Source organism: Scomber scombrus, chromosome 17 (assembly GCF_963691925.1).
Source record: "Scomber scombrus chromosome 17, fScoSco1.1, whole genome shotgun sequence".
Classification (NCBI taxonomy): Eukaryota; Metazoa; Chordata; class Actinopteri; order Scombriformes; family Scombridae; genus Scomber; species Scomber scombrus.
In genome coordinates this window covers 16906663-16919925 of record NC_084986.1, presented here as the reverse complement: position 1 = coordinate 16919925, position 13263 = coordinate 16906663, and the positions used below count along the sequence as shown (strand labels likewise).

At 42.2% G+C, this 13263-nt stretch overlaps 1 protein-coding gene across 2 annotated transcripts in view; it reads right to left on the bottom strand.

Moving 5' to 3' along the window:
- Positions 1-50: 50 nt before the first annotated feature.
- The window catches only part of akap12b (A kinase (PRKA) anchor protein 12b), a 45270-nt gene continuing 32057 nt past the window's right edge, over positions 51-13263 (bottom strand). Inside the window, exons 1-3 of one of the 2 annotated variants that reach the window (XM_062437398.1) lie at positions 12464-12658; positions 3908-8308; positions 51-2484 (exon numbers count right to left, since the gene is read on the bottom strand). In XM_062437398.1, the coding sequence (XP_062293382.1) occupies positions 3912-8308; positions 12464-12488 (4422 nt within the window). In that variant the 5' untranslated portion in view covers positions 12489-12658 and the 3' untranslated portion in view covers positions 51-2484; positions 3908-3911. Of the gene's footprint in view, positions 2485-3907; positions 8309-12463; positions 12659-13263 lie in introns of those variants that run through there. The other variant, XM_062437397.1, reaches the window with a different exon arrangement.

The following is a 13263-nucleotide window of genomic DNA, read 5'->3' as shown; positions in this document are numbered from 1 at the left end:
ATTAATATATTTATTAAAGTACAGATTCAGGCATGAATATGAAACGCACACCAATTTTCTCTTACTTTATTGAATGAAATATAGACAAGTTTCTGCATCCTTACTATTAACAGCATGGAAAATACAAAAGACAAGACCATGCTATATGAATATTATGATAAATGGCTGCAGGTTATTAGTTATTATTACAACAATATGATTTGTAAGTACATAGGTATACAATCTGTACAAATGTTAACAGGTTCACAGTTAAGTGGGTTACAAAAAGCAGGGAGGACTGAAGGTGGGCCAGTGCCCCAACTAAATGCTTTACATTATGCGACAATAGCAAAAATCTTAAGTCCACTATCTCTTGTTTGAATCATTTATTTTACATAAAGCAAGTATGGATGTGACACACCCTATCGAGTGAAAGTAAAGGTAAGTCATGACCTAACAGGGGTCCAACCTTCCTGATCTTTCTCATTTGGTCATAAAGCTTAATGAAATGTGAGCTTTTATAGCCACTGATTTAACATCTAAATAGAAGCACTCACACTTAATTCTCATGATGTCCGAATGACTGACATAACGCAAGTTTGTCAAATTTGGTTTGAATCAAACTAAAACCAGTGTAACCCCTGGTCACATGTTTGCTTTGGTGGAAAAACTAGGTCCCTGGAATGCTTTAGATATTCATCCATCCAAAATATAACACCAACCTTGCCAACACAGTTGCAAAAGAACCCCCTGACCATATGACTTAGGTTTTATGAGTGAATGAAAGTAGCTGAGTAGAATATAATTGGATGCAACTGATGTCTTATCCTGTGAGCAATGGAAAGGCCATGACCCTGATTCATCCTAATTAGATTTGGCTTTTAAATTAAGAGTAAAAGCTTTGTTTTCATCTCACATGGTACCATGCATCTGTCTGTCTATCTGCCCCTCTCTAACCAAGCCTATGTCCTCCCTGGTGCCAGCTTAATGAACCTGAGCTATCATGCTGGGTGATGGACACAACATAGTGCAGGTCTAGCATATTTTATCACTCCTGTTAAAAAATACAGTTGACGTCTACATCAATGAACAAGTAAAAGGTGTACTACTTTCTGTAGGCAACAGATGGCGTCAACATACTTTCTTTTCATCAGGAGACATGAACATGGTGTAGTACATAAACTGTTACATCTCTATTGAACTGCCACACATCAAAAATACATAAATCACACAGTAAATTTGTGCACGTTATGCTTTGTATGTTTCTCACATGCATGTGTCTACCCAGTATGACTCATCCAGTGTCAAAAATTGGCATATGTATCCGCTGCACATCACTATTTACCAAATATCTCTGCCACATGATCAAATGAGAGTGTTATTATAGAATTTTATTGTATTATTACATGAAACAATGTGCAACAATATTTTTTTCACAGTAAATCAGGCAGTGATTGTTTTTCTTATCTACATGAAGATAAAGTTTGGGTGAGGTGCAAATGGGGCAACAAATTGTGACAAGATGAATGTTTCATAAGTCAAACGTGATGCATTTCTAGTAGATATCATCACACTCTCTGCCCTCCTATTTAGATATTTGCAGTCAGCGTTATCACTTACGGACAGAGGAATCACACTTGTACCTTGGTTTAGTTATAATTGCTACACAGTCTTGAAATAATCTTTGAATGTGACTATTTAAGGTATGATACACAGGGCACCTTTTATGCAACAATTTGTTTTGGTAAATACTACCACATAAATTTGACAAGAAACTTTTTCGATGTTTCACTGTGTCATACTTTAAAATGACTGCCATCATATTGCTTAAAAGAATACCAAATGTATCACAGCCTTATTAAAACAAAAAAATGCAACACGTCATACAATAACAAAATCGGGCAAAAAACATGAAAAAATAAAGGGGTGAATGAAAGAATACTCAAGATATAAATACAATATACAAGATAATAATCCTCCATCTCTTCACCTTCTGGCACAATCTCACTCTCGCTACTATACACATATAAACACACGCGCGCACGCACACACACATATGCAGAGATACACACTCGTCCAGGTTGCAGACTCTTGCTTTATGCAGCAAGGGCATTGGAAAGTCACTGAGACACGGAACATACATCACACAGATTACAAGCCAGACGGGATGCTTCTGAGGCACAGGACATGCGTGAGTGTGTGTGTGTGTGTGTGTGTGAGAGTGAGTGAGTGGGTGAGGATATAGCGGTAGGACATCACGTTGCTGTGACAGGGCTACAGGATGGGGTTGGGGTACGGGTGGAAGGGGAGATGGAGAGAATGGCGCAGCTGTTGCTCAGTCACTCAGTCTCTCTGGGCTGTGAAAGGCGGAGCCCAGTCTCAGCCTGTTATCACAGAGCAGCCTCTTTCTTTCTCTCTCTCTCTCTTTCTCGCTCTCTCTCTCCCTCATCACTCACTTCCTGGTCCAGACTGTGTGTCTCCCAGGCATCGGTCTTGCTTCTTCAGCTGAGGCAGAGAGGCACAAAAACAAAATGTTAGGAACATTGACATTATATTCTTGCATTTTAAAATGTTGTATTTCAGTGTAATATAGAAATAAAAATCTGTATTTACTTTTCCTTTTGGAAAACAATCTCATTTTTAGATTGTTAGTTTTAGTGTTTGTTGTTTTTTACCGGATATGAGATTTCTTTTACCCTGTTCTTTTGCCATTCAACTCCTTTAACTCATGAGTGATATGTATCTATGAAATTAGTACCATCAACAGAATACTGTGACAGCTTTCAGTGAATTCATCTGATATACTGTGTAATCATAGCCATTTTAACAAAGAACTCTGAAGCAGGTTTGTAAGGACTGAAACATTAGTTGTACTGATTCAGTAAATGTTGTGTAAATAAAGATATTCGGCTCCCCTGTCAAACATCTACCAAAGAAGTATTGTTGTGCAAGTCTATTGCCTAATCTGATGGAATCATCTTTGTCCAAATCACTATTTGGACAGACTGCAATTAGATGATACTCTAGTTGTTGTTTTTTATATCTACTGTATAAAGAAACATGTATATAAGATCAAAAATGATTTAAATACTGTATATTTGTATGACATCATATGAACAACACAGTGGCCTACTTAATGTGAGATGGCTGGTGCATCATTGTTACTGTTAAGCTGCTGTAACTAACTCTTTCCTGCCCTTCTCTCCCATCCCCAATCCTCTCAAGACTTTCCTGTGCTGCATAGCTGCATGAATGCTTAACAAATATGAAAGTAAGCTACACCCAGTCTCTGCCTCCCCCTCCCCCTCATTGGCTAGATCAGATAACATCACACAGTGTGACTGAAAAAAAGTTGCACATAAAAAAGCACTCTCTTGCACATATTAAAGATATAATTCAGTCAAAACAACTGAACCCCCCCATTTGTGGTCTTTGAGGCTTTGAATCTAACAAATGCATACTCTGATGTGGTTTCTTGACTCCATACTGAGCCTGTGATAGAAGAAAAACAGGAGGAGGGAGTGGAGGAATCATAATCAGTCTTTCATCACAAGTTCATCTGCCCCTCACACACCGCTTCCCTTTAAGACCCTCGCCTACAAAGAAGGGGTCAACGGCGGCATTCCTGCTTTGATATCAAAGGTCCCCTAGTTACTCATAGCCTGAACAAAAGCTTTTTCATCTGGTCAGTGGGCAAATCCCCTCCCCTACTCCCTAATAAAAGTAGGGGCCATTGATGTTTCAAAAAAAGCCACTATGAGAAGATTGTTTGATAGGCCAACAAAGGAATTCTGAACATAACTTTTTTTTAATCTTCAGTTCATCACTATTTTCACAAATACTAAAACACTACAAAAAAATCTTTGTTCAGAAAACTTTTACGTGTTATCGTATAATACGTGTATCAATGTTGTAAGATCAGTCTCACCTGCTCATGATGCTGCTGTGATCTCTGTGGACACAGGCTCAATCTCCTTCACAGCCTCCTCAATCACCTCGATCACCTGTGCCATCACCTCTGCGCACTTTCCCGATGGTGACTTTTCTGTCTCTGGTTGGCTGGCTGCTGCCTCTGTCACTTGGTTGGACGTGGAATCCTCCACTGAAGCTGCCTCTTGAGGTTCTTCTGCCTGCGTCGAGAGACTTTCTGAGACTTGCTTTTCACTTGCAGGTTCAACTTCTTTTACATTGGTGTCTTCAGAGTCCACAGGACCGTCACTGTTAAACTCTACCACAGCCTCCTCTTCTACTGACAGTTCCTCAACCACCTGTGCTATCTGTAGAACCATTTGGGCTGCCGTATGGATCTTTTTCTCCTTGTTCTCCTCTGAAGGGGCTAACTCGGTTTCCTCTGATTGTGGTTTCACTTCTTCACCTGATTCTTTTACATCTTCTTCTTCCTCCTTGCTCGGATCCTCCTTGACCTCTTCAAGATCTTCATCTTTTGGAATATCTGCATTTATCTCTAAAACTTCTTCCACTATGACAGTCTCTTCACTTACTTTTACCTCCACAGCTTTCTTCAACCCTTCCTCAGATTTCTTTTCCTCCTCTACAGGGGCATCAAGGCTCTCTGTGATCTCTATTGGAATTGTGTCAATGACTTCCAGGGCAACACACAGTGGCTGCAGTGATTTTGGTGCTTGTTTTTCACAGGCAACAGGAACAGGGGTGTCAGTGATAACAGGGGCCTCTGTTGTGATCTCAATCTCTTTCTCTGTGGTTTCTACTGCCTGGACTGGTGTTGGGGTGGTGGCAGTTGGGGTGGCTGGCTTTTTGGGTTCAGGTGCATCTTCTGAAACTTTATCCACAGCATCCTGAATGACCGCCTGGGCAATGACCATACTCTGGGCCTCAATTTGACTGGCCTGCTGCACGTCATCCTTGATATCCACAATCTCCTCGTTGGCCTGCTCAATGACAGCAATTATCTCTGTCTCTGGTGTTTGAATGGTAGTGACCTCCACACTTTCTACAACTGTCTCCTCCTCCTTGATTTCCTCCACCTGGATTGGCTCATCACTGACTGGCTCTGACACTGATGCATTTTCCATGATCACCACGTCAGAGGTTGTCACTTGGTCAGACTCCACAGAGATTGGAGCTACAAGGACCACTGTTTCTGTGATAAGAGGAATCTCCTCACTTGGTACAACTAAAGGAATGGTTGGTTCAGTCTCAATGGTTATGGTGGTTTTTGTAGCTTCACATATGGTGGACGATATCTCCTTGGTCACAACTTGGACTATTTCTTCTACAGGGGTGTTTTCCTCTGTGGCAACAAGTTGCTCCATGTCAATGTCCACTTCCTTGCTTTCCACATTTTGCTCAGTAACTTCTACACTCTGGATGCAGACAGCAGTTTCAGATGTTGGTGTAATGAGATTGACTACTACAGCTTTAGGAGAGTTCTCAGTTGTTGTGGTGGGCTGAACAAATTCAGACTCCTCCAGTACAGTGCTGATGATTCCAACCTTTTCAATCTCAGGTTCACAGCTCTCAGTGGCGGTTTGAATGTCTGGCATTTCAACCTGTGAATTTTCAACAATATGCCCAAGCTGAGTGGTTTCTATTTGGTGGACTTGGGCATTGAGCACTTCATCATCTGCAACATTGGCTTCCTCAGTATTTATTGGCTTTTCTTCAATTGACACCTCTGTACTTAGAGCATCATGGATCACAGCCACACACTCTACAACTGGCATTGCAGGTTTCTCCAGAGCTATTTTGGCAATCTCCTTGGTTCCTAGGCCAGTGCAGATAGCCATGGCTTCGCTATGAGTATGTGGCTCCAGGATGGTATTTGTTGTGCATTCAGCATTCTCAGTTGGTGGTTCATATTCAATTTTTTCAGATGCTACCTGTATTGGCACATCTTCTGCGGTAACTGATGTCTTGATTGGAATTTCATTGATTTGGGCCTCAATACCCTCAACAACCTCCTTTGCACTTTCTGACTTGGGTCCCTGAGGAACAGTGGTTTCTGCGGCTGGGGCTGGAACAACAGGTTTCACCTCAGCTGTGGACAGTCTGCGCCCTGTGCGTCCTCCAGCTTTAGGAGGCAGACTAAGGTGGTCTTCACTTTCATCATCGGCCATGTCAGTGTCAACAGACTTTGGTGTGGCAGCGTTCTCTCCTTCCTCTGGAATGTCACTCAGCTGCTGATCATGGCTGTCATCAATATCTTCAATGATGGCTGGGATCCAGGAAGGAGCTCTATCTTCAGCGGCAGACACTTGAATCTGGACTGTAGCTGACTCTGCTGGCTCCTCCTCTTTAGTTTGAACTTGTTCATCATACTCTGAGAGAGGAACCACTGCTGGAGTGTCAGAGTCCTCCTCACCTGAGGGCTGTTCACTGGAGGCTTGTTTCTCAGACTTCTTCTTCCTGCGTCCTGGGAAGAACTTTCTCAAAGAGAATGATGACTCATCTTTGGGTGCTTCACTGTCTGACTGGACTTGGTCTGTGCCTTCCTCAGCCTTTTCCTCAATTTTGGCCTTCTTTGACAGTACCATGCGTTTCAGTGTGTCCCAGGCTGACTCTCTTTCAGGGGGGCTGTTTAAAGGTTCAGGGGAGGAAGCAACGTCTCCTTCACTCTCAGTGTTTTGGGAGGTAACAAGAGCAACCTCAGCTTTGCCCTCCTGCTCTCCTTCTTCTGCTGCTGATGCTGCTGCTGCTTCTGGAGCATCCTCTTCAATCTTGGTCTCATCATCATCAGAATCAGAGGTCCGTCTAGTCCTCTTTTTAGGTCCGCCCATACACATTAGAGCCTCCCAGGAGACAGAGGTGTCCATTTTCTTTTTGGGCTCCTCTGTGCTGCTTACCAGTTTCTCAATGTTTTCAGTCTTTGGCTCTTCCTCAGTGGGCTTATCCTCCTTTGCCTCCTCCTCAACACTCTTATCTGCTAATGCTGCACTCTCAGAAGAGGAAAGGGTGGCTGACTTTGCTGGTTTCTCACCTGTGGCTTCATCTTCACTCTCAGAAGACCTCTTTACACGCTTCTTGGGCGTCACTAGTTTCTTGAAGGAGGACCAGGCAATGATGCCCTCTTTTTTCTTCTCTCCATCAGAGGTAACCTCACCATCAGTTTCTTGGCTGGACTCCACTGGGGTCCCCTCCACAGCCAGAACATGCTCTCCTGACTCCTCTGGAGATGAGGGCCCACTGTCAGATTTGGGAGCATCTGTTGACTCAGTGGATGTTTGAAGTTGCTCAGCCGCCTGCTCCCCAGACTCAGTCAACTTGGTCTCAGCATCTTTCTTGCTCTTCTGTTTCTTAGTGGAGAGTTTTTTCAAGCCAGCTCCAGTGAAAAGCTTTTTCAGTGGGCTTCCCTGTGGCTTCACCTTCTCCTGTGATGATAGCAGCTCAGCCTCAGACGTCACCTCTGCTGGAACCTTTTCCTCTTCTGCGCTAGGTGTCTGCTCTTTATCTTGTTTGGCCTCATCAGTAGGAGTTTCTGTAGGAGCAGAAATTTCACCAGTGACCTCAGGATCTGGGGTTGGCTCTGATTTTTCTACCTCAGGAGTAACTGGTGCTTCTTCCTTGGGCTTTGATTTTTCTTCCTCTGGAGTCACTGGTTCCTCCTCCTTTGTTTCTTGCTCCACTTCAACCTTCTCCTCCTTATCTTCCACAGCAGCAGCAGTTTCTTCTGTCTTGGCTGTCTCCTCCTGAGCAGCTGCCTCCTTCTCTTCTTCCTCTTTTGTCTTCTTGATGCTTGCTTTCTTTCGCAGGTTAGAGAAGAGTCCACTTGTGAAGAGCTTCCTGAAGGGGGACACAGTGGCCTCCTGGGTAGGTGGACTGATTTCACCTTCCTTTTCAGCTCCTTCCTCCTTTACTGCTTGATCAGTAGTTTCAGTTGCAGCGTTGTCAGCTGAGACATCAGTGGTTTCAGACTTGTTAGTATCTTTACTGACTTCAGTCTCAGCAGTTGATGCCTCTGTGTCAACCTCCTTTTCTTCAGTTGTGCTCTCCTCAGCATTGGCAGCTTCCTCCTCTTTCTCCTTTGCAGGTTCATCAGCCCCACTGACCTCATCTCCATCTTTATCTTTAACTGTCAGTAGCTTCACAGGGTCTTTCTCCTCACTTCTGTCCTTCTTCAGTGTGAACTTAAAGCCCACAAAACGGAAGATCTTCTTGAAGCCCACCTCACTGGCGTCATCAGGTTTCTCCTCTGCTGCCTTCTCCTCAACAGCAGAGATGTCATTGGCATCAGCAGACACTTTCTCCACTTTCTCACCATTCACTTGAGGAGCCACTTCATCCTGGATGGTGTCCATAGTCTCAGGAGCCTCCTCCTTCTGAGCAACAGATACACCATCTGGCTGGCCAACTGAAATGACAAGAAAACAAAGAACTTTCGCTCAAGTTTACTGCTTCCTACTGTGAAAAGTGAAAAATCAGAGACAACATTCCCATGTTTAAAAAAAAATAAATGTTGTCACCAGAGGTGCAGTCTGTTGACCTTTAATTAAACAACTTGAAGTAATGATGAGGAGTCAAAACACCAGCCCAGGCAACATAAATCCCTTTGTTCGATAAATATAAATATATATATATATATAGCATTACTCCAAAAAACAAATGCAAGTTTTATATTACTGATTAAAGTCTCATAGCGTCTGCAGATAATCAGAGATACAAAAGTATCTTTAGAGACCCTGACCCCCTGAGTTGATTTTATTAAGCAGTTGAATGCTTAATTAAAATCAGATAGCAGTTTGGTCCAGCTAAGCCTTTCTTACGTAAACATGCCAAAGAAAGAAAAGTTTAGGCACTCACACAAATAAAACATCAACCCAGAGGGCCACTTCATAGAAAACGTTGCACAATGAGAGTAATACTGTTGCCAATTCATGGATTAGTGTCCTATAACATAACCTTAGAGCGGTGCTTTGCCTGAACCACTTCTAGTTTCTTTTTATGGTTAAGCTGGATCACTTGTTCCATTATATTGAGTAATCAACTGGTAGTTATACAAATGTAAGATAAATGGTATATTAGCAGCTGAGATAAAAGTTAAATACATATATAAACTCAGGCCTGCTTGCCATGTCTAGCTGTGTTTTGACAGAGGAAGGCATAGGGGGATGACGACCTGCCAGTGTTTGAAGGTTTTCTCCATTTTTTCTCCTCCCAGATCTCACTACAGTATGCAAAACCTCACATCTGATACCCCCTCTCAAAACAAATTCCAAGCTTTTTAATGCCCAGATAGCAGCTTACCTGATTACACACTCTGGGAAACACAAAGACACATATACATTCCTTAAAGCATGCACACTGTGGGAACTACAACCCTCTTGTTGCCTCTTTTTGCAAAGCACACAACTACATAATCTACAAAATGAGAATACATCTCATTCACTGTGAGTAAAATGGGAAACAACAACATGGTATTTCCCAATTCTTACTGCCAATGTGTTATCTGATGTGAAAACGACATTCAGTTTGTTAATAAATCTCAATATCTATAAAAGGTGGCTTTGTTTTTGTGTCACACAAAAATGTAAAACTGTGTGCCCACAATCTGTCCACATCCTTTTCCTAAATTATAGACAAGAAGCTTCACTCAGCAGCTCTGCATTCCATGGCTATCTTAGCTTTAAAATAGAAAAAATGTTGCCTAAACATTTACCTGCCATTGCAGGAAATTACGAAACACCAATAACCAAATAGTGGAGTATTTAACACACATTTATATCACACAATAAAGTGCTTTAATACACTAATGTTGTTAGTGAAGACACACCCAAATCTTATGTAGGTATTTGACTTGAAAGGAATGTGAGCTATGTCGTTCACTGTATGTTTGGGGGAATTATTTTAGGATGCCCTAAACATAATCTGAAGATAAACGCCAGGGGAATGTTTATGTGTTTTTCAGTTAAACTGTGTCTCGACTGTGCCTGTGCATAAGATTCAAATCAAACAATACAGGCCTCAACTACCCCTCCTTAAAATACATCCCAATCCCCTTGACCCAAATTCCACCACAGCAGGATGGATGGGGAACCACCCCCTTCCCAAGGCACACACTCATGCAAACACAATAGCCTTCTAACCCAAGCTGGCCTCTGAAAATAAAGAAGGGGGGTGGGAGGGGTTATAAATTGTATTTTTATAAATTGCTCAGGCATATCTTTATTCATGTTTATGTAAATTTGGAATTTGCTGACTTCACCAAATTTACATAAATGTGAATAAAGACATGCCTGGGCGATTTATAAAAATATAACCCTAACCCTAACCCATATGGTAGTGGGGTCCCTCTTAGATAGGTGTTCTTTTCGGGCTTATTGTCCAACTACACTGTTGTTAAGCAAGACCAGATGAAGACCAGATGCATCATATAACAAAAGTCAGCAAATACACGCTAACCTAATATGAAACTAATCATTTTATTCCTTGACGCAACTTCAGCTCAGCTATGACTACTATCTCTCTTCCTCAAAGCTGTTTTCAATGAAATTCCGGTGTGTGTTTGAGGGAGGGGTCAGACTTTTAGTGAGCCAGATGAGGCCGTGTGTATCTACATGGATAATAAAACAGGAACCATGTTGATTTAACAGACTACTGGCATCTCCGTCGTCTTTTTGATCTTTGTTTTCCGGCCAAACTTTTTTTCCTTCTTTACAGGCACACAACTGTGAACATCCCTATACTGAGCTGGTTTGGTGGGTGGGGGTGGAGGAGTAAATGTGTAGAGGAGGAGGGCGGGTGTTTTGAATAACGACTGTACCAGAAAGAATGTGAGTGTGAGGGGTGAGGCTGCAAGGGGTGAGGAGGGGACAGTTAAGAGATGGAGGGACAGGGTTTTGGGGGGAGGGTGGTCTGCCCTGAGGCTTTACTTCAGAGGGTGTTACACATCTCTGATAGAGACATGCTCGCTCATAGTTCTCTCACTGCTGTCCCTGCTGGAAATGGGCTTTGTTTAAGTGGTAGTCATGTAAGACGATGCTCTCATATCAAATATTATCACCATAGCCAAAAACCAATAGTCGTAAACCTACCCCAAGTCTCCAGTGAGATCAGATAATGTTTCAGTTGTGGCAAAACTACTATGAGTTTGTGTTTAGGGGTGGGGTGGGGTGGGGGGGCAAAGGGACGGTTGGGAAGCTGAATGACAGCTATTCTTTTTAGACAGCATTTACAAACTTTCCCAAATATATGCAAATCCTTGTTATAATTACTATAGTCTGCAAACAGACAAACAAAAGAAGTCAGTTAGAGAAAGAGGCCAAGAGACCCCCCACACCCAAACACCCTCCCCCAACATGGACAGGACCCCTTCAAGCACCCCCTCTCTTTATCAAAGGTGTGGTCAGAGTGTCTCCGAGGCTCCAGGGGACCCTACACATCACCAGTCTCAGCGTTTAATAACACCCCATTTCGACCATTTGCCTCGCCCTTATCTCATTAACATCAAATCAAGCTCTGGTGTGACAGTAAACCAGATTATCTTGCTGCAAATTATTAAACAAAACAATGTTTATCTGTAAAAATCAATGTTTTGGAAGTCCATGTGCACAGAAACCAAAACCTGAAAAATCAAAACAATCCAGACCTGCTCTGTTTGAACCATAACTCACAGTTATCAAGGCATGAGGAATAATCACTCTTGGCATGTAATTAATTCCATACGCCCCTCTCTCCTCCCTCCCTATTCTCTGCGGCTAAACTAAATAACCCCACTGGGAATTAGGATCTCACTCTAATCTAATGACATACTTCACATGATGAGACGGTGGGAGCTGGCTCAGATACTGACACGAGCTAAAAGCAGCTTTTACAAATATTTCTGTAAATGCATCTTCATATATTTCTATCAGGCAGCTGTCACTGTGTGAAATTATTTTCCCACCATGAAGTTTGGGGCATAGTATGGGATGTATACTTCAGAGCACTTATTGTCTTTGGCCAGTGTCAGTAGTATTTAAAGGGAAAAGTTTGATCGATTAAGAGATTTATATTAGAGCTATTAGAGCTTCTGTATAAAGAGGATGCTTTTTAGGAGATACCACATTTGTTCTACAGAAGCCACTGGTGATGCACAAGAATCATGAATGAACACTTGATGATAACTGGAGCTCACAAACTGGAGTAAACAAAAGTTTAAATTTCATTAAATAAGAAAACTACTACTACTACAACTGTTTCTCATGTTTAGGATCTACAGTTGCCAAAGAAAAGTTGTATTCAACTGAAATCACTCGTCTGTGTCAGGACAACTACAAACCACAATGCTAACCCACTAACCACACCCTCAGGACAACAATGCCTTCATCTATTCTCACTCATGTAAGGAGAAACCAGTACTTTGGTTTCCAACGTATGCTCCTAAGTAATTGGCAAAAATCCAACAAAAATAATCAAGTTTTAACCTAACAACAATTACAGTAAAGCAATGCTTGTGTTTTAAGCAAAGTTGAGTAAATTTTGCAATGAATGAGAACCATAAACAGTTTTGAGACCAAACTGTGCTTACCTGTTAGAGTAATTGTTCCAAGCATTGGTAAAAATCCAAAAATACTTTCTCCAAAAAAATTAAAAAATATATAAGATAAAAAAATATTTGATGATGAAAAATAAAACTCTTTAAAACGTCTCCTATTTAGTCTTTGTTTTGTTTCTCTCACTTCACTACACACTTAGTAAGTTCTATTAAGATCTGCTTCTTTGAGTTGGCTCCGTCTTAAATGGTGAATTCAGTCTGTGGGCAAAAGCTGTATCTCTTTCTTCCAGCGCTTCTCGGTCAGTATGTGGAGAAAAGAGAGCCCCACACACATTTCAACAGACTGACATACATGTCATGTTAGGACCACCCCTGCCTCCCGCTTCCTCCCACCTCCCTCTTTTTCTTCAGCTGTTCTGAATGAGCCCCACCTTCCCTTCCCTCTCCTCCTCCCCCTTCCTTATCCACTCGCCCTCCCTCAGACTTCCAAACCGGGATGACTGGAGCTCATCATGTGATCTTTGAAAGAAGCACCCTTTCACAAAACTGAAACCACTGTACATGTGTGAACGCCATAACCTCTCCTCTATCACCCCCCCACACACACACCCACCTCACCCACCCACCCTGTTACATACACAGAAAGTCAAACACGTTCTTTCAATGAAGGGGGCTATACAGTCTCCTTCCCTGGATACACGTGCATCCTCAATAGACAGTTTCTCACAGACTATTAAAAACAGCAACTAGAAAACAGTCTCGAGCCCCTGCCACACCTTTTCTTCCCTCTAATCCCTCTTTCAGGAGGCAACTGGGCTCTTCCATGTGTCTCA